Source organism: Lutjanus erythropterus, chromosome 4, assembly GCF_056507025.1.
Source record: "Lutjanus erythropterus isolate fLutEry1 chromosome 4, fLutEry1.hap2, whole genome shotgun sequence".
Lineage (NCBI taxonomy): Eukaryota > Metazoa > Chordata > Actinopteri > Lutjaniformes > Lutjanidae > Lutjanus > Lutjanus erythropterus.
Window position 1 is genome coordinate 27,447,687 of NC_139320.1, and position 20,502 is coordinate 27,468,188.

General features: G+C 40.5%; 1 protein-coding gene across 1 annotated transcript in view; it reads right to left on the reverse strand.

The window, feature by feature from the left end:
- Nucleotides 1-257: 257 nt before the first annotated feature.
- axl (AXL receptor tyrosine kinase) overlaps nt 258-20,502 on the reverse strand; it is a 38,908-nt gene continuing 18,663 nt past the window's right edge. The window contains exons 8-20 of the mRNA XM_084717483.1: nt 17,060-17,199; nt 16,803-16,947; nt 15,073-15,090; nt 12,732-12,861; nt 11,096-11,187; nt 8,048-8,143; nt 7,629-7,706; nt 7,038-7,130; nt 6,152-6,273; nt 5,454-5,563; nt 4,839-4,998; nt 3,303-3,439; nt 258-1,660 (exon numbers count right to left, since the gene is read on the reverse strand). Coding sequence (XP_084573609.1) covers nt 1,204-1,660; nt 3,303-3,439; nt 4,839-4,998; nt 5,454-5,563; nt 6,152-6,273; nt 7,038-7,130; nt 7,629-7,706; nt 8,048-8,143; nt 11,096-11,187; nt 12,732-12,861; nt 15,073-15,090; nt 16,803-16,947; nt 17,060-17,199 — 1,778 coding nt within the window. The 3' untranslated portion in view covers nt 258-1,203. The remainder of the gene's footprint in view (nt 1,661-3,302; nt 3,440-4,838; nt 4,999-5,453; nt 5,564-6,151; nt 6,274-7,037; nt 7,131-7,628; nt 7,707-8,047; nt 8,144-11,095; nt 11,188-12,731; nt 12,862-15,072; nt 15,091-16,802; nt 16,948-17,059; nt 17,200-20,502) is intronic.

Sequence of the window (20,502 nt, forward strand, 5' to 3'; positions counted from 1 at the left end):
GTCTGTTGTGGCTGATTTGAGTATTACAACAACAAACGATTAGAAAAATTATCCTGATAAAATTAAAGAAAATCTCCTTGCAAAACTTTGTTCTTCAGTCAAAACACAGGAGAGAAAAGAACTTATTAGAAAACGGATCACTAGAATATTTTTGCCTTATTTGCCCCTCAGGGCTTCTGCAGTTCTCTCTTTTAATTCTTTTGTTGTTTTTACTTTAAAAAAAATCAGCATATTTCATTATGCTGCTTTTGGGTAAAGTCTTCTCACTTCAGGTTTGAACTTCAGTTGGCATGATTTTTTTTTTCAAATTCCACCATCCTTAAAATTGTGACATCTGTCAAACAGCACATAACAGCTGAAAGCAGAAAAATTATGGTGCTCAAGCTGAAGCGATGCCCAACAGCGACACCAACAATGCTGGTGGTGTTAGGCTAAAAAGCTTTTTATAGTCCTTCATTAAAAAAAAAAAAACAAACAAAAAACTAAAAGCAGCCTGTTGTATTCGCCAGACGATACCTTGAGTGAAAGAGACACTACTACTTGTTCCTTTCTGCTTGTTTATTTCTGCTCACAGGCGTTCAGACGGGCGAGGTTTCTCCGTCAGAGGAGCGGTTTCCTCAGCTGCTGCGAGTCCTCCGTGTCAGCGCTGCTTACTCACTGTAAAGTTTTCCGAGCTCCTGAGTGTGTTTGGTTGTAGATTCAGTCTGGCAGTGTCTGAGCTGGTTTCACAGAGACATTTGATTTCTTTTTTTTCTTTTTTTTTTTTTAGCTTAATCACGTGAAGGAGATCACTCTGCTGGATACAGGTAGTTGGTATTTTATTGCTATAGCGACTGGGAATGAATTTCTCTGATTGTGCTGCAGCGTGCGTGGGCAACAACATGTGCTCTAAACTTGTTCACCCACCGTCTGTCTGTAACAGTTTTCCTCCTGCTACACATCGACTTTTACACTCAGTTGGAAATGTGCTCATTTTAGAAGAGAGGGGGGTCGACAGAGGAAATGATCCTCCACTTCCTTGGAATGACTTCGGCTGTGTGTGTTCGAGTGTTTTTGTGCAAAACATGAGTGTAGGGGCGCGTTGGGTTTCTTACAGTCAGTAGCGAGAGGCTGGATCTCGTTCTTGGACTGGAGTGAAAGGATGGCACACTTTGGCAGTGATGAGTCCTGTCCTTTTTTTTTTTCCTCAAAAGAGTGAAGCCGTCACTGCCAGGGCATTTTCCTGGACCCGTCCCTGTCCTCCAGCAGCTCGACGGTTGGGGTGGGAGCCGGGGTGGGGTTGGGGGTGGAGTGGCAGGACGGCTGTAGAGGCAGCGTGGCCGTGGAGGACGACACCGGCATGTCCAGGCTCTCCAGGGAGTCGGAGAGGGCTCGGTTGGTCTCGTGCTGGGGACAGAGGACGTAGCGGTTGGGGTGGTGGACCTCCACCGTGGTCACAGAGTCCAGGCCCTTCAGGCAGAGAGGGGACGGTCCGATGGGGTCGCGGCCGCCAACGGCCCCGAGCTCCATGGAGGACTCGTCCATGTTGACGTATAAGATCTCGTCCGGGTCCTGGGGGTCCGGCAGATCCTCGAGGGCTTTTTCCAGCTCGCAGCGCAGAGACTCAAACGATGGACGGTCCTTCGGGCTCAGCAGCCAGCAGGAGAACATCAGGGCGTAGCTGCAGAGGGTGGAGAAATGTTAGCTGTATGTTTCATGTTAAAGAATATGAAAAACAACACAGAAGAAAACAAAAAAGATCAGACATGGCTCTATCAGGAAACAGCAAACCAGGTAGTTACTTTGGTAACAGCTCTTCAAATACCATCACACACACGATGGATGCTGAATTAAAAGTATTATGAGTCTGTGTTTAATTTGCTGGGTATCCAATCCTCCGACCAGCACTTATTTTAGCGAGAAATCTTCATTTTTGAAACAGTTCCCCTCTCATTCTCACAGGCTTCTCTCACTTAAGTAGCACTGCTGACAAACTACTAACAAGCTGAGGCAGCAAAATCCAAAATTTAAAGTTTGTAGAGGAATACAATTTATTTTTATGGACTATTTTGATGCAGAATTGACAGGAAGACTGCCAAAATATGACACCTTCATCTTACGTTTCTAGAGTTATGTGTTTTTATGGGTAGGTATGAGGAGTTTGGTACAGGGAGATTTAGTTTAATTCAAACTGCTGACATTTTGTCACAACAGAAACACACGGTAACTGCTACAGTGCGATTATGTTGTCTGATGTTAGTTATTAGTTTGATTAATTGTTAATAATGTGTGTACTGATGGTGGTTGATCAGGCAAATTATAGCTAATTGTACTCAGTTTGTAATGACAGTATGCAGTAAATGTTTGCCCTTTGTGTGCGCCAGGCTACAAACACAACAGAAATTTGTTTCTGATTCGAAATATGCCCTGGTGAGTTATGTAGCTTTGGAATTCGTCTTGACAAACTATGAATTATATGCATTATACACTCTTAGACAACATTTTATCTCTGGCTACTGAAAGTAGAAAACATGATAAAAAATCTAATAATTTTGTATATATTAATGCAATAAACAGATTTTTAGTGAAAGAGCAGCTTTATTGGTCATGACTGAAAACTCTACATTGCAGGAAATGACACTTTGAGTTATTAAATAACTGTAAATTTTCCTGCCATACCTCCCCTTGCCTGTTACTAATCTTGCATCCCCCACTTTTAACTTTAACTAGGCACCTACAGTATGTATACAGGCCCAACAGTTGCCTAATAACTTCTGAGATATGAATAGTAATGTCACAACAGACTTAAACTTAGTATTTTTTTCACAAATCTTCCAGTGACAAATGAATATTCACTTGTGGTTAAATAGATAAATAGCTTTTGAATTATTAAGATTTATTATTATTAACATAACTAAACTTTCTATTAAATGTATGTATGTAACTACTTTATCATTTCATGATTCTTCCAAACTAAAAGTTTTGTTGGAACTTTTGAACAAATTATATATTCCTTTTTCTGAAATTCCAGGGACATTATTAACAAATTATAGAACTTGTAAAGTAATGTGTTTCCTGAAAATCAAATGCCAAGACATAATAATATGAGACTTCTGTGTCTTGAGCTTAGTAAACAGGCAACGTGAATGGATCAGTAAGAGTGTTTGTTTCACTAAGAATCTTTGACTAACTAAGCATCATGTTAAAAAACCCAAAGCACTAAGTAAAGTACTTCTAATTGGGAGGCAAAAGATTTCCAGGGTGCTTCATCATCAGCTGAGTGTGTTTTGTGAGGAATGTGCAGTGAAGGAGTCGGCACTCACATGCAGTCCAGACAGTCTGGAGGCTGTTTGAGACGGTTGCCTTGTCTCAAGTAATCATAAATCTCGCTGTTTTCCACCCCGGGGTACGGAGTCTGGCCCCGCGTGGCGATCTCCCACATGGTGACTCCGAACGACCACTGACAGAGACAGAGAGACGGGGGTGAAAAGAGTTAAGGAGATTTGAATTCCTTCAGGTTTTTACACACTTTGCCACTCACTCAACACAAACATGAATCTGCACTGGTCAAACATTAGCTATGGAAATAACACAGATGTGTTTGTCAAGGCTTTCTGCACAGCCAACTTTATGCAGAACTTACCGAGGAATGTTCATCCTTATTAACACTTTTTACACTGTATGTACACTTTCACAAATCATACATGCAAGCATGATATTATCAGCTGTTACTAATTAACAGTTGTCACAGATATGTAAATGATGTAAAGTATAATTTACTGAAAAATGCATTTAGGTCAATTAAAATAATAGTTTTTAAGAGTAAACATTGTACTGACTTGCATTCATTTCCTGAAATGCTAAATGCTACCATAACAGCTATATGACAAATTCTGTATTTTCCCTTTTAATTACAGTGATTTTACATCTATTCCTTCAGTGGTTCATCCAGGAAGACAGCTGCCGAGCAGCTTATCTGTGCATCAAATTTACCAGACATCCCCCGACACAGAAAGAGATATCACATCAGCAGAGGTGTGAAGGTATCAGCCAAATGGGCGGCCAGCAGGCTGAATCAGAATGTGTTGCTGAATGTGTTATTAGCCTGTCTAGGATGTGTCACTGTGCCTGTGGATGCAGAGATACCCACACACTTCAGTGATGATGATTGAGAGGGATTATTTTTGTCTGAGTCTATGCCTTATCATTTTTTGGGAAAATCCTGCATAGTTTGTCTTAAGTCAGTTAAATAAATTGTTTGGTGACCAGTGTTTTGTCCCCAGTTGGGAGATGAGTCCCCACAGAATTAAACAGATCCACAATTAACCTTTTTTAAGTACCCTTACTAGCTAACTAATGATTGAAGTTGACTAGTTAGCTTGTTAGCTGGCATTCTGCAGACATTATCTAACTTAAAGGCATAATATGCAACGTGCAACCTAAAAAAAATGACTCACTAGAAGTGTGTGGTAGTGTCTGTTCATGCAGAGACACTACCTTCTGCCTACATTCCCTGATTTTCTCATTATTTTGCTGTGCTCAGGACGCCTAAAATGTGACAATCAACTATCTTTCTGGTTCATTTACAAACAGCTTGGACAAAGTCTACTGACTATACCTTTAAGATGTGAATATTTTTCGCCCCCCAGCACCTTTCGTAAACCATCTTTACAATCTGTTTTTATTTCCAACATAGACAAACCCAGCACATAGCGTACCTTAGTGCAGGACACAGGAAAGGAGAAAGTTGACTGAGGTACCAAGATTTCTCAATTGTCATTGGAGCACAGAGCGAAAAGGGGCGGGACTTAGGAAGGGTCAAGTACACACACACACAAACGCATAGTAGGTGAACTAACCACGTCACTCTTGGTGGTGTAGACACGATCAGCCAAGCTTTCGATGGCGATCCATTTGACGGGCATCTTTGAGATCCGGCCCTGTCTGTAGTAGTCTCCGTTGTAGATCTTCTTGGAGAGGCCAAAGTCGGCCACACATACATTCATGTTCTCATTCAGCCTGAGGAAGGCAGAGAGACACAGTGTCACAGTGATGTATTTTTGGAAGATGGACATACAGGCAATGTTAGAAAGTAAAAAAGTACATTTATCCAAGAGCAGTAAAACTTTAAGTATTTACTTTTAATACTTTATACATCGACTTCACTACATTTCAGAAGAAGAAAACTTCATTCCACTATATTAACTTGAAAACTAGCTACTAATTACTTTGCAGCTTATATGATGCCATTTATATTCAATTAAATGCCCATGCCTTTTCTGAACCATTTTAGCCTTTTTGGACTTCCCCTCTCCCACATGCTACTTTGAGCAGAGTCTCTTAGTCTACTTTTAGTTCTTTGTAAGATCTCTCTCAACCATTGCATGCAGGATTAAAAACAGAAAGAGAAAGAACAAGTTATAACACATACAGGAACTGAGAGAGAAAAAAGTGGAAGCAGAGATTGTGCTTACATGCAGTTACGGGCAGCGAGATCTCTGTGGATGAAGTTCTTGCTGCTGAGGTACTCCATTCCTCGGGCAATATCAGTCATAAACTTAACCAGCATTTGAGATGGGAGGTACTGCAGGACAAAAAAAGTACTTTAGTCACACATCCACCACAGCTGACATTTATTTTCTGCACAATAGAGGGCGCTACAGCCCTTCTCTTTGCCTGAACTGAGCGCTCCCTGCTCCAGATACTAACAGCCTCCTCCTGTGAGAAGAACAGGCTTTGACTCCACTTTTTTGAAGGGTTGCCGAACTCATAGATATTTCAACATTCTGTAGGAATCTTGTTTTCATTAGGCTTGTGTTTCTCAACTCTGCTCTTCAGGGACTAACTGCGTATAACAGCTCTCGATTCCAAAAAAACATCTCATCCATTAATGAGTAAAAGTGCAGATAGAGAAAACATGATCTCACAGTGTTTGCGCAGCCAAGAAGGTGCGGATTGGACGGGGACTGTAACAAATACTTTACGTATTTGTTGACCTTTGGATATCGTTTCGCTGACAGATGCTCATGTGAATTTAAACTAACTAAACCGTGAACTCATTAAACTGTTAAATTGTACGTGTGCTTACGCATGTGACTGCCTGCCCTGCGTGTGCATATATGTGTGTGTGTGCTGCTGATTCGGTGCTTTTATAGTTTGTGATCAGACTTACTACAGGACAGTCTCCCAGCCTTGAGTAGAGCAGATAGCTGTGCAGGTCTCCGTGTTTCATGTAGGGCAGGATGACCACAGGGGAGGGGTAACCTTCACTCTCCACAGTCTGCAGACACACACCTGGAAAAACATCACAGCGCTGTATTATACACTGCATACATGCTCTGTACGTTCAGAAATTAAACACTCATAATCTCAAAACAGCTCAGTCTTGAAGCATTTTAAAGGGTCAGTTAACTCAAATGCCAAAAAATAAAGTCATTTTCTTACTTAGCTTTACTGGTATTTAGGCATGCAGATGGTTATGGTCTCATTTGTCCAGGTTTTGAGATGTTTGTCTCAAAGATTTCACTGCTCCAATTTAAAAACATCCAGTCTTTCTAGAGACAGCGTCCCCGTTACTGCTAAAATACATTGATACAATTGATATAATGTCTTTGGTAGAAAGTAGTTTCAGTGAACTGTTTGTGTTGAGGTTTGCGGATTAACCTGAAGGTCATTGGTGGTTATTTGTTCCATGCTGGTTTAGTTCTGTGTTTGTTTCAGCATGAGCAATATTTTTTTTCTCAAAAAGCAAAACTGAAGTTAAGGCAACTTTATGCAGTGTTAATTTTATGACCCAATCAATTTTTACGGCCTTTCGTGAGACATTTTAAGACATTTTCAGGCCTAAAATTCAGATTTTAGACTTTTTAAGACTTTAAGGACCCAAGGAAACCCTGAAAGACACACTGCTGTTTATAATGTAATTTTTAATCTAAAATGTATTTGCCTTCACTGTTTCTATCTCAACACCTGGCTAGAGAAACCCAACAATGTGGGATGAGAGAAAAAACATGTCTTTTTGTAATTTGACGCGCTGAGCGGTATGAATCCTGACTCACCTAGAAGCCTCATGACGTTGGGGTGGTCGAACTCTTTCATGCAGGCCGCCTCACGAAGAAAATCTTCCATCTCTGAGCGGGTACAGATGGCAACTGGAGAGGAGATGGCACAGAGGTGAGACCATGCGGTTTTGCAGAGCTTGACTGCCACGTTGAGCGGTTTTCAGAGTAAGAAATAAGCTTTCTTTTCAGAGGGTGTATGTAACTATGAATTAACACATGTTAGCAGTTTTTACTACTGAGTTTATTTTGACTTTATAGCCACAGCTTGAAACTGGCAGAGGTCTTACAGTGACGGGGGGGTGCTGGGTTTAGTCAATAAAAATCCATCTTTTCCCCCTTGAATTTTGAGTTTTTATACAATTGTCTTTACTTTGGCATGATGGTTTATGTGCGGTCAACTTTTCCTTCTGCCAATGTTTTCCACAAGCTGTGTCTTTGTCTGTTATCTGATCAGCAACTGAAATTTTTGCCCCCAACACTTGTTAATTTCTGACCCGGGGGGGGGGGTCAGTCTATCAAATGGCCTGTGTTCCCAAAGATGAAGAGATTCATTGTGCTGGTTGCTGAGAACTTCTGCTGTCTACTCACTCTTCATAGTCTTGACAGCAACTTTGAGAACCGACTCCTCCTGAGTCAGCAGCCCCTCCATCACAGAGCCAAACTCTCCTGGAGACAGAAATTAAAACAGTCAAACACTGCAGTTTGAAGCATGGTTAGTGCCCTGACTTTACAGAGAGCAGCATTATGAGGTTATCACATTGTAAACTGTTACACTATACCCAGGGGGCAAAACATTAGTGTCAGACGGAAATGACTGGAGATAAGTGGAGCATTGGTGCTACAGCAGATAAGCCCTGCGCTATTTACCAACCCTGATTTAAAAGTGTTGCCTTTTTCACCTTGCTGTTTTTCAAGCACTCACCGTACTGATACTGTACATATTAACTCCAGGCTGACCCACAAATGAGACTGACACATTTTAAAAAGAAAGCAAAACAAAACAGTACCTTCTCCCAGAGTTTTTCCCAGGGTTAGTTTATGTCTGTCCACCATCACATCTTGGAGTTTCTGCTTCAGCTCGTCGCTGATGCCCAGGCTGTTCACTGAGGTAGAAAAGAAAATAAGGAATTTTAATGGTGTTTGGGTCGCAGAGCACTTTAATGAACAGCACAGAAAAGAGAGAGAAAAACAGCCAGATTGTAAAACCACAATGCACAATACTGAGCCAAAAACAAAGTGTTAATAAACACTGCCAGCTTGAATAACAAGGATAATAAGACCATAAGATGTCTAATTCTACTTGTAAAACTCACCAAAATAAAATGTTCATTAAATCTTCTTTGTTTTCAATATTTTGTTATTGCAAAAACAATTAATCTTAAAGGGGGGCTCACATTACATTATTTGAATATGTATTAAAGCTTGGGTAGGCAGTCTATTTTAAGCTTCACTGGGCAAAAGTTCCATAATAACCTTTATGTATTATATAACTGAACTAGTCTGAGAGAAAACTAGAATTCAGCTCCTCTTGGCTCTGTTTTCAGGCTTTAGGCCACATTCAGACAGAATCAGGCATTGTGACGATCAGCTGCAGGGTTGTGCAGGGGAGTTTTATTTGTGCTTAGAACATAACCACCGTGAAACAATCAGAAAATAACGTTGTATTTGTCTGATTCACCAGCTGTCTTGGTACCAGTGCTCCCTCTACTCATTCAGTCTGTACCTTGCATGACCACAGCTGAACATAGCGCTCGGTTTCAGCTATATTTTAGGCTGACTGTGGAGCAGTCTGACCACCAGCTTACGTGATTGGCCACTGCAGCGAGACATCGGGTTGCATTTCTCCAAGAGTTGACTTTGTTTCACCTTTTTGCTGCTGTGTTATTTATTTGGCATCCCCCACCGCTGCTACCTAAACGGACTGATGTTTTCCCTGCAACACCTGATTCTGTCTCAACGTGCCCTTAGAAAATCTACCCCATGTATTTCACAACCTGGGAATGAGACTCAGCATTTAATTTCAATCATGATTTTTACAAAACTGCTGTCACAAGGCGGCTTTGACACACCAACATGCAGTTACAGATTAAAGCTTATGACAGACGGAGATAAGTCCAGGCCTTATTGAGCATTTATGCAGGAACTGAAAACAGTTGCATACTAAAAATAGTCTTTACTTTTTAATATGTCAGACTAGTTTGCCTAATTTTTGTAGGTCTTCAGACCGTCAAGGAAAGGCAGACAACAACAAGCTGACGGGACCTTTTAGTTCCTTGAAAAATAGTTTCTGGGACTAAAAATTCCTGGTACTTTGGGTATAAATGCTGCTCATGTTGATGTGCTGCAGGACAATGAACAAAAAACAGTTCAGTTCCTGATCTAATAATACTAAAAATCCTTTGATTATCATGTTTTGCAAGAAGTCTTATCACTTTCAAAAATATGGAAATTTGAGTCTACAATAAAACAAAATTTTCTTTAAAAATAAATAAAAGCTAAACTAAAACTACCAAAGCCAGAAAACTAACATTTAAGTGCAGCAAAAGTAAAAAACTATGCAAAAAGAAGACTATTATGGCGTGCAGAGAGTAATCTGTCCTCTCAGACCATTATTCAGGTGTGGGTCACATGACTATGTGATCCTGCAAGTAACCAGGTTGGGGTAGGGAGCTGAGGTCAGAGGATTGAAGCTGGTTTAAATGTTCCTGACTCCCATCAGCCAGCTGGCTGTCACTGAGCCATATGGTGGCGAGCAGACGCTGCTACAGACGTTAGCCCTGTTTTCACATCTGGGCCAGGATATGACAGGGCAACGACATGCTCAGAGATCCCCTCTCCAGCTGCTGCTACACTATCAATCTGCCACGCGTCGGACAATAATGTGCTCAGTCCACAGGCATGTTCCAACACATGCTGGCGTGACCAACTATTAGCCAATGCATGCAATAAGCGGTGCCCAAAGGGTTTGACTTCGTCCGGAGAATTAGCCAAAATTTCTGGTCAACATCAGCAGCGTAAATCCCGCCCAAATCCCTCCAGTCTGACCCCTTCCTTTATTCCCATCGTGTTTTCCTCCATTCACTCAGAGTACACATTATCTCTACATCTCCTTCTCTTGGCCGGTCTCATTTTACTCACTGAATAAGTTTTTTTTTTCCTTGTTTCTCTTCAGTTTTGTCTTTCCCCTGGCCTCTTTGTGGCTGTGGCAAGCTGAGACTTGCGTATTAGGTCTGCACAAATATTGAGCGTACACCAGGGACAATGTCAGGGCTTGAACGTGAGCCAGCTGTGTGAAATTTGAGTCGATGTGCTGTGTTTACAGGTACGTATCTCTGTCTGTAATCATGAGGACTTGCAGGGGCCACAGACTGATGATAGCACACAAATCACTGCAAATCACTGCTTTCTAATCCACCAGTACGAGGGCACCGCTTCACCTGGATGAGACCTTAAATTCCCTGTTTAGCTGAAATGCAGGGACAGACGCTAATATTTGTAGAGAGAACCCTCCTTCCTCTGCTCTGTCAGTAAAATGCCTGAAATGTAGTCACGTCAAAGTAATTCTGCTGTTTAGTGCCTGACTGTACAGAACATAACTTCATCATAAATTGATTAAATGCACATCTAACCAATATATGAGTATAAAAAGATAAAACATGGCATTATACAGTGTAAGGAACACAGATTTGTTGTGGATATGTCAGCTGACTGAACACACCAGGGCTGTTTTTACAGCTGTGGGGAACAAATTAACCCTTAACTCTTCATGTTCTTGCATTTAATCAACCAAATGAACCAGTCCTGTCTCATAATGAGGAGAATAGACCTCTCATTGTGGGTCAACAGCCAAGGTTTTCATTCTCCTGAACTGTTGGATCCAGGCCCAGGACATGAGGAGACATTATGGTGTTTTTGTGCATCGCTATCTGTCCTGAGGACAGGGACAGGTTTGGGCATGCTGAGAGACATCTCTCTTGCTGCTGAAGGGACAGTCAGGAGAAAATGTAAAGTGTCATCTTTCTGAGCAACATGCAGGGGCAGAGAGGGGAACTCACATGTTGCTTCGGTAGTCCTGCGGCTGTAGGTGCGGCGAGCGCGGTACCTGACCACCAGCTCTCCACTCTCCATCATGGGCTCAAACGCCTCCCTGTGAATGAAGACAGAGGTGAATTTTAACTTCAGTACAACAAAAATATAAAAATATAGGTAACATTTTATTTGAGGGTTGTGCATAAGACTGTCATAACCTTTATCAATGTTAAAGACTGTTATTATGTCACCTTTAGTGCAAAGTTGACATCATCTGAGACTTGACTTGATCAAAATTAAAGAAAATCTTTAGCTTTATGTGTTATGTGTTGTGTAAACTGTCATATGTGGTTGGTTTTGACCCTGGCTGTCATCAGACCATTGTAAGTGCGTCACAAATATTTTCCTTGACCATCACAAAGATGTCATTAAGTTTTATTAGACCGTCAAATGCTTTTGTGACAGTGTTGTGAATAATTTCTTGGACTTCAACTAAAGTGGTGCCATTTGGACTTGTCATAAACATAATTACATGTTATAAGGACAGTTTGACGACAGAGAACAGTACCAAGGTGATTTAGCTTCAGGGCTAAATTATATGGATTGTCCACTTGCCCAGGGCAGATAAAACGCCACGTCAGGCAAGTAAATCTGGCAACTCACTTGCCTGACCAGTTTGAACTATTAAACTATTTTGATGATCTACTATCTAACTGATCAAAAGTTTAAATAATTAGAGAAAATGCTGTGTTCAGCCTCTCAAATAAAGAGATTTTTCTTAGTTTATCATAATAGTATTATACATTATTATTATCTTAATATCTTTAGGTTTTGGACTGCCAAAACAAGACATTTAAAGACATCACCTGGTCATAAAAACTAGGATGGACATTCTTCATAATTATCTCATGTTTTATAAACGATGAAACATTTTGCACAGGGCCAAGTAAAAACTGATTTCAGGCGAGTAGATGTCTATGAAATAACATTAATGTTGAACCCTGTAGCTTACAGAGTTAGCTGATGGACAGACAGCGGTTAGCTTGTTTACTTGTTGTTAAAGTCGGCTAACCGCTGTCAGCTGTTATCTGTACCTGGCGACAGCTCGGTTAGCTCGGTCTCCGGCCACCAGGAACCAAACATGACAAGAAAACAACATTGATACTGTATTCTCTGCCACGAGAGGCTGTGTTCGCACTTTTGTTTTCATTAATAACCTGCACACAGTGCTGATAAAGAAAAAGTCATTGAATGCCCTCTGGTTTTGCTATAAACAAACACTAAATCTTTTGAAATAAAACAGATTTGGCACTTTTGATGCTATAACTGATAACTGATATTGAATCAGTATCAGTTTGATAGTTCTGACCACATTAACACAACTCTTACAAAATAGAGCAAAAACACACTGAGAGGTCACTCCAGCAGATGAGTAAACACAGCTGAAAACATGGCATTGGTCCATAATTCTTAAGTAGGACTGTTGACCTTTCAAAGCAGATGTCTGCCACTCTGTCCAAATGCCTCAGAATGCATGCAGAAGTGAGACAACTAGGTCAAGGAACTGAAGAAAAAAAAAAAACACTGAAGCTTTTTGGGTTTGGCACAGCCATTGAGTCCCTCCCTTCCACCCACTGTTAGGAGCACTAACAGCCTACGCACCCAAAGCGCGTCTCCTTGCGCCGCAGCTTGGCCACGTAAACAGCCATGAGCACAGCTATGGACACGGCGCCGGCAATGGCCATCACCACATACCACCAGTGCCAGGAAAAGGCCGGGGGAGACGACGGACCTGAGGGAGAGGTGTGGACAGAGACAGAGGACAGAGGGTTTAGTCATATGGGTCTTTTAAGGTGAAGAGAACATTTAGGATTATGAGGGCAACAAAAAGCACTAATTAAATTTTGATTAATTCCATCAATTTAAGGAAAAGGGAAAAATGCAAACTTGTATTATTTATTAACAAATTTAGTAAAGTCTGTGCTTCTAATTGGGACGGTGTCCATTTTGAAAATAAAGTTTTACCATTCATACCTAATCTGAACACACAGAGATTTTCAGAGATTTTCAGAGATTTAAGCTGTTGTTAATCCAATGTTTGACTGGTGTAAACCTAAGGGAGTATCTTTAGATATCACAAAGGCCTTTTCAGTGTTTAAGCAACAAACCCTGGAGGTTTTGAACCATCCGCTAGGCAATTCTCTTCTGTCATGTTCACCACTCCTTTTCCAGGCTAGAGTATTTCTTTATAGATAGTTCTTTTATCCCAATGATTAAACAGACTGAATAAGCAGCTATTGTTATATCAAATCACTCACTCTTTTCAGTATTAGAGAACGACCTCTGTGGAGACTCCTGTTTTTGAATGGGAAATTCTACAGTTTTGTGTCAGCTAACATAGATGCATGCTGTTTGATGGGGCGCCACAGTGCCAGTGCACAATGTCAAATGGTCACCTCGCTTTCTTTAATCCACTGCTCTTACATGTGCAAGTTCTTATCATGCATGTGCTTGACAATATCTCCTCATGTTATCTTCTTACAAGGGTTGTAAATAAAGTTCAAACTGATGCACACTGTTGTTTTACATTTGTCAGAAAAAAATGTTCAGTTGTTGCATACCAGTGATGGAGGACATGCTAAGATCCTTCACTTGAATGAAACTAGAAATACTAAAGTCTAAAGATATGCTGTTACTATTAAAAGTGAAATTGAGTTCAAAATGTTACTTAAATAAAAGTACAAAAGTATAGTATCCAGTATGTAGAATGATAAGGCTGCTTACTGCATTTACTTGAGGGAAAAAAAGCAGTTTTATTGAATTAATGAGATCATTTTCACGCAAAAAAAAGTCTTTATGTAAAAATTCAGTTCTGTTTCTCTGTATTTATGAGATACCTCATAATTTTTAAATGGAAAATGATCTCATACATTCCAAAATACACAGCTGATTTCTTTTTGACATGAAAAATTGTCATTAATTCAGAAAAACTGCAATTTTTCATTCTCAAGTGAATGCAGTAAGCTTCCGTAGTACAGCTCCTTTCACGCTGTTATATTATTATAGAATATCATATTCTGTTTTTGTCATTAACAAATACATGTAAGAGCATTTTAATGTTGCAGTCCATCAACGAGGAACCAGTTTTAGATACTTTATTTAATACTACATAGACTAACTAGTATATAACTAGTAACTATCAGAGTAAAATAAATGTAATCATACAAATACCAACTGGAATGTAGCGGAGTCAAAGTCAAATACTCAAGTACAAGTATGTGAAAATTGTACTTGAGTACTTAATTACTTTTCAACACTGTAACATATTCATCATGATTGTGTGGAAAAACATATTTTAACTGTAAGTGACCTCCGCCCCGCCCTCCATATTTGTTGAGCTGAATCTTAACATTTCTGCTCTTACTAAAAATATTCTCCTTTTCCCCCCTCATTCTCAAAACATCTACTTTGAGTTCTTGTTGTTTCATCTCACACATTGAAATTTACTCACAGCTACACCCACAAGTTGCCACTTTTCACCCACAGCCTCCACCCACTGTTTTCCACTTTTCCTCTCATTCTCACACTCATCCTCCCCCGACTTTTCCTTTGCCTCTTTTTATCTGCCATTCTTGTTGTTTGAATTGTCTGTCTGGCTCTATTAGACTAAGCAAACAGAGATGCTCCACTGTTCCTGCCTGTTATAAATATTTATGATGCGTCTCCCCATTCACCCCACAGCCCTCTTCCCCTTCTCCGTCTCTCTGAGATCCTCTCTTCTCTTTTTTTTTTGTTCCTTCCTTTTTTTTCCTGAGATACACAGGAAGGAACTCTCAGGCTCGTGGAGGAACCCGGTGACAGAGAATTAAGAAAGAGGAGTCTTGTGGTGGCAAAAAACACCATGAGCTCACTTCCACTGTCACTGTGTCATTACGTGCCACTCTGTGTGGTCACAGAAGAGTGCCTTTGCGGGTTTGCATGTGAAAGGACGGTCATTACTCACCTCTAAACTCTTCCATTTCTGTGGGAATAAAAAAAAAGGAGAACTCACGTCAATACTTTGACTTTCAGGAGAAAAACATCATTTTCTGAGTTGTAAAACCTAAAAGAACACTTTTATTCGCGTAAAATGTACATGAAACTGACACTTTCTGGTAAAAACTGAAGGTCTTAATAAAATGAAGATTACAAGATGATGCAGCTTCTAGTCAAAAGGAATCTTAAAGGGATAATCCAGTTTTTTTTTTTACAGGGTTATATGAGGTACTTATCCATAGTCAGTATGTTACCTACAGTAGGTGACAGCCAGCACGCCACCAGCTGAGAGAAGCAGCAGCAGTGCCGGTGCAGGAAGCTACACTTCTGTGTTTTCGAGGGTTACTTCAGGTTCACCGAAGTCGCACAATAACATCAACAAACTAACAGATCGAGGACGCTGTAGACGGTAGAGATGGGTGACATCAAACTTCCTAAATCCGATACCATACCAATTCTTCTTGTCTCGATTTTATTAATACCAATACTGATAAAATACTCAAATTCATATGTAATTTTTCAAAAATTAATCATCGGAAAACTCAAAAGAAAAGAAAAGAAAAAAGTACATTTAAAAAAATACTAATAGCCTCTATAGCTATACTAATAAATAGCCCAATCAATATATGAGTCGATGGATATAATCAGCCTGATATTGGTCTATCATAGCTGTATCAGTCTACAGTAGTATCAGCTGTATTGTTTTAATATATAGTTATTTCTTATTATCAAAATACCAGTGAAAATTTTGTTTCCTGATGTTGTTTTGGACAATTAGATTTATTGGTAAGCTGTAAAATATCCTTCCTCCATTACATATCTGTGTCACAAGTGTTAACCACTTTGGAGGGATCATCACAAAAAAAATGGCTGTTTATGTATAGATTCTATATTCTGCATATTATATTTTGTATAAAGAATATTAGCTGATATATTGAGATCAGAATTTATTTACTCACTAATATCTGTATCAGCATTGGCCCCAAAAACCAATATCGTTCTGGCCCTTCTAATAAACATAAAATAAACAATTATCTTCTTGGTTTAGTTCACTGTATGAAGATGTTACTTGTGTAAATAGTGCATCTTGCTGTATTTTTATCTATCCTACAGGTAAGTTGTACCACAACATGTTAAGTTTCCTTTCTGCCATTCTCTTTTAGCCTCTCACATGTCTGATACAGAAGTGTGTATCTGTGTGCAGCTGTGCACTCAGTTCTCTTTCTACAGCTAAATGTGGCAGGGCACAAACTTCATTAAAAAAATAATGAAGTGGGCCATGTTTTGTATTTCAATAACATTATTATCTACAGTTTTTTTGTATTGATCCTGCAGACTTGATCTGCCCACCCCTATTAGACAAGCTGCTCCCGTTTTCTGGTAAAGGTAAAATGACTGTTTTTGCAAAAGGAGTCTTGTGGCTTTGATCTTTGGCTTATAAAAAAATACTCTAAACAGCAGTACATTACTTAGCTTCCTACACTGGTACTCCTGCTGCTTCTCCAAACTAGATGCATACCGGCAGCCATCTACTGTAGATAATACTCTGAGTATGGATAAGTACTTCTTATAACCCCACTTCAAAAAAGTACAAACTATCCCTTTAAATGATTCACTTCAGCAACCATTTACATGTCAAAGTAGAAGTGGTTTTAACAGAATTAATTTTAATTAATTTTGACACTTGTTGTCACTCACCAGGAGCAATAAGTGTCAGAGTCTGTGTGGAGGTCCAGGGTCCTTGACCCGCTCCTGTGTATGCACACACTCGAAAAGTCACATTGGACAGGGGGACGGACAGATTGATTGACAGCTCGGTGTCCAATCCAGTATCCACAACAAACTGCCAACGAGAAAAAGAGAGAGACAGTCAGTACCAAGCAGACTGAATATTTTCTGTCAGTGCCTGTCAATCCGATGAACATTATCAGTGATTTGTTGTGTCCCAGACTGACCTGCTGTGCGGCAGGCGTGCTGTACTCCACCATGTAGCCCTGCAGTTCTCCATTCAGCTTTCCCAGAGGCCCCTCCCACGTCATCAGCACCTCCGTCCCATTCAGCACTGCGCTCACATTCACAGGTGGGTTTTCTGGCACTGAAACACAAAACACAAAGCAGAACATGAAGGCATTTAACTTCTCACGCTAATAATTTGTGTATTTCGTCTCACGCCTATGTACACAAAAACTGACAGTCTGCCTTGGTAACCAGTTTGAGCTGAAAGATACTACACATAATATTTGAGATGTAATGATGCTCAAGCTATGAGGAGTCCACAATACAATATTAAATGCAGTATTTAAAAAAAAAATGTTGAGAGTCAACAGTCAGGTAAAAGTCATTTGAAATCTGCAGGGAAGTCTAGTTGCAGTTGCAGCTGTGCCAGCAACACAAGAGTATAAATCAAAAATTAATAATCAGAAAAATAATCTGTTTGAAGTTACGTTTGAAGTTTGGTTTGCTTGTTCTCCTGCATGTTTAATCTCGTTCATAAGGCAAAGATTAGGTAAATAAACATTTTATTAGTTTATGGTTTTACTAGCTTATCCAAAATCTGATGAAAAATGAACCAGGTGACTGTGACTTCCTTGTGTTGTACTTGATGCTCTTTTAATTTCACATGTGCTGGTGTTGAAACTGTGTAACTGTCATTTTAAACGAACTGTCAAATAAACAAACAAAAACAAAATGAGAACGCACAACATAACACAAGAAGTAAGGCTCCGCCCTTGGGTGAAACACTGCGTTTTTAGGGAGTCCTGGGCGTGGCGGTGTATGTGTCAAAAGATTTTGGGTATGAATGAGGAGTCAGCAGTGGTATGAATGTGGGCCCAGTGGCCAGGGGCCAGTGGGCTGGGGGTTAGCCAGGCGTGTGTTGTTTTGACAGGCTGGAGCCTCTGGGGTGTGGATAACTACAACAGCTGGAAGGAGAAGATGTCAGAGAATGTGGAGAATTCAGCTTTATTAGGACAAAAAAGGCTAGCTGAGGGCACCACAGACAAGGGGCGATTAGCCGAGTTCAGAAGCCAGTGCGCTCTTTCTGTCTCAGCATGGTTGGACGAACTCAGATGGACACATGCTGGGACCTGCGTGTCCCTCCGTCATGCTTTCCCTGCTCCTCTGTCCATCCCTGTTTCTGCTTTCGACTGCCATTTTCTTTTCTGGCTCTCTGGAGCAGTGAGCGAAAAAGGGCCACTGGCAGCAGAAATACCCAGTGGAGAGAAAACCTCGCTGAATAACATGCTTGAAATAGTGTGAGGAATTTGTGTATGTGTGTGTGTGTGTGTGTGTGTGTGTGTGTGTGATTGATGCACTGTATAGAAAAGAAATCCAAGAAAGCAAGGAGACGACAGTGCTTATTTCCTTTGTTGCTGTTTGAGTTAAGGCTCTCTTTGTCTTTGCTTCTCACTCTGTCTGCAGGCTTACAAAGTCACACAAACTAGCTGGACACCCACACACGCCCACGCTAACTCACACACGCTCACACATGCACACTAAGTCAGTGTGAGTTTGGGAAACATGGCCCAGCCTATATGGATGATGTTATCAGGAAGCGTTTGGCGGGTGATTGTTTCCACATGTGGTCCCTGTTCGGCCTGCCAGCGGCAACAAAAACAACCTCCAAGTCAAGTTCGTTCCAGCAGTTCGTCTCCACCTATGATCCGTCATCTGTCGGTCTCACTGCCTCCTTCTCAACCTCTTTGTTGCTTACCCGCTCCCTTTCTCTCTTCCCCCACCCCTCGTCATCTCTTCCTCCCTCCTTGTCCTCCATCCAAGATGATTCCATCTCCTTCTTTCCAAGTTTTCTTCTCCCTCGCTGCCCTCTCTGTGGTAATGCCTCACTATTTCTTTTTTGTCATGGAGCTATGAGTTCAAGTGAACAGAGATGTTAAGTGTTTGACGTAAAACTTTGGGAAGGAGGGGGAAAAAAAAAATTCCCTTGAATAAACTCCAGTTACAAAATTTTGGAGGTTTCAAAAGGAAAACGTGATGTGTGCTTGTGTGCTGAAATGCAGAAACTACACAGAAAAAAAAAGCCTTGTGTTGTTCCACATGAAAGCAGACCAGCCTTGGCAAGAGGCTGAGAAACAAACACTTTTGAGCCACAATTAGTTCACAACAGCAGAGGTTAACATCTGCATCCATGGCAGACTACTGTTTCACATCCTGTTTCGTTCTGCTATTGAAGAAGCAGTGTCAGATAATCATGCTTGGAAGCATTTAAACACTGTTCAGAGGCAGGATCTCTCTGTACGCTTCATCTTGTCCTCTACGTCTGGTTAGTCTCCACGTGGGTCAACACGTGGATGGAAAAGGGTCATCTTTAAGCCAAAAATAGACTCATAACCCTGGGATCTGGAGTCTGCGCTCCATAAATGAAAACAAACCGAGCAGCACTACACAGGAAGCATGTTGCTCAGATCAGACGGAGCACAAATGTTCATGTCATCAAAAACGTCAGCTTTTTGGTACATCCGCCTCGTTTAAATTTTTATGGTGAAACAGGCTGTTGTCTGTCTCTTGTAAATGGAGTCCTTTAATGCTTGTAGTTGTATTTTTGCTGGTAGTATTAAACAGGATTAAATGTGACACGTGTAGAGTGTGTTGTGCCACGCTGTCATGACTCACTTCCATCAGACAGTGAGTTTAGATTGCTCTCTACTCTGGATGAATTGTGTTTGTTTATTTCCCCTCCATAAATCAAATTCATTCAACTTTGTTTCATGCTAAATGTCTCCCCTGGTCATCCATGCCCCCCGCCCCCCACCCGCAGTGGCTCTTCCTCAGTTTGGGAACCACTGAGCTAGCTAGTTAGCTAGCTAACATAGCTAACTTAAGAGGTGACCCAAAATGACACTTTTACAGAAAAAGGAGAAAGCTGACTGAGGTACCACATTTGTTCACCTGTATTTGAGCACAGGGAAAGAACGGGTGGGATGTGATATGATTTGATGATGATAATTTTTACATCATTTTTCTCATTTTCATTGAACAATTGTTAATGTGATTATGGTGTAATTTCTGTGGGAATTTGTACTAAACAAAGATGTTTTCTTAAAACTAATACATGCACAAATTTTGCAATAAAATGTCAAAAAATCCTAGAGATACATTACATATTTTGTTGAGTTGTGTACTACATTATCTCAAATGTCTGCTACTTCAGGCAGAAGTGAGGAAAACAGAGTGAGGAAGGAAATTAGTGAACATAACGAGTCCCTTATTAGGCATTTTCAATGTAAAAAAAAAAAACTATGTAAAAAGGGGTTTAATTACAGAATAATACTTGTCAGGTGTTGCCACGCCTGGTTGCATTTCACTGTTTTTGGAAAGAAACATTTCTGGCATTATTTAAGCAAATGAAAGGAAAATGGGTTTACAGAATCTATGTGTAAAA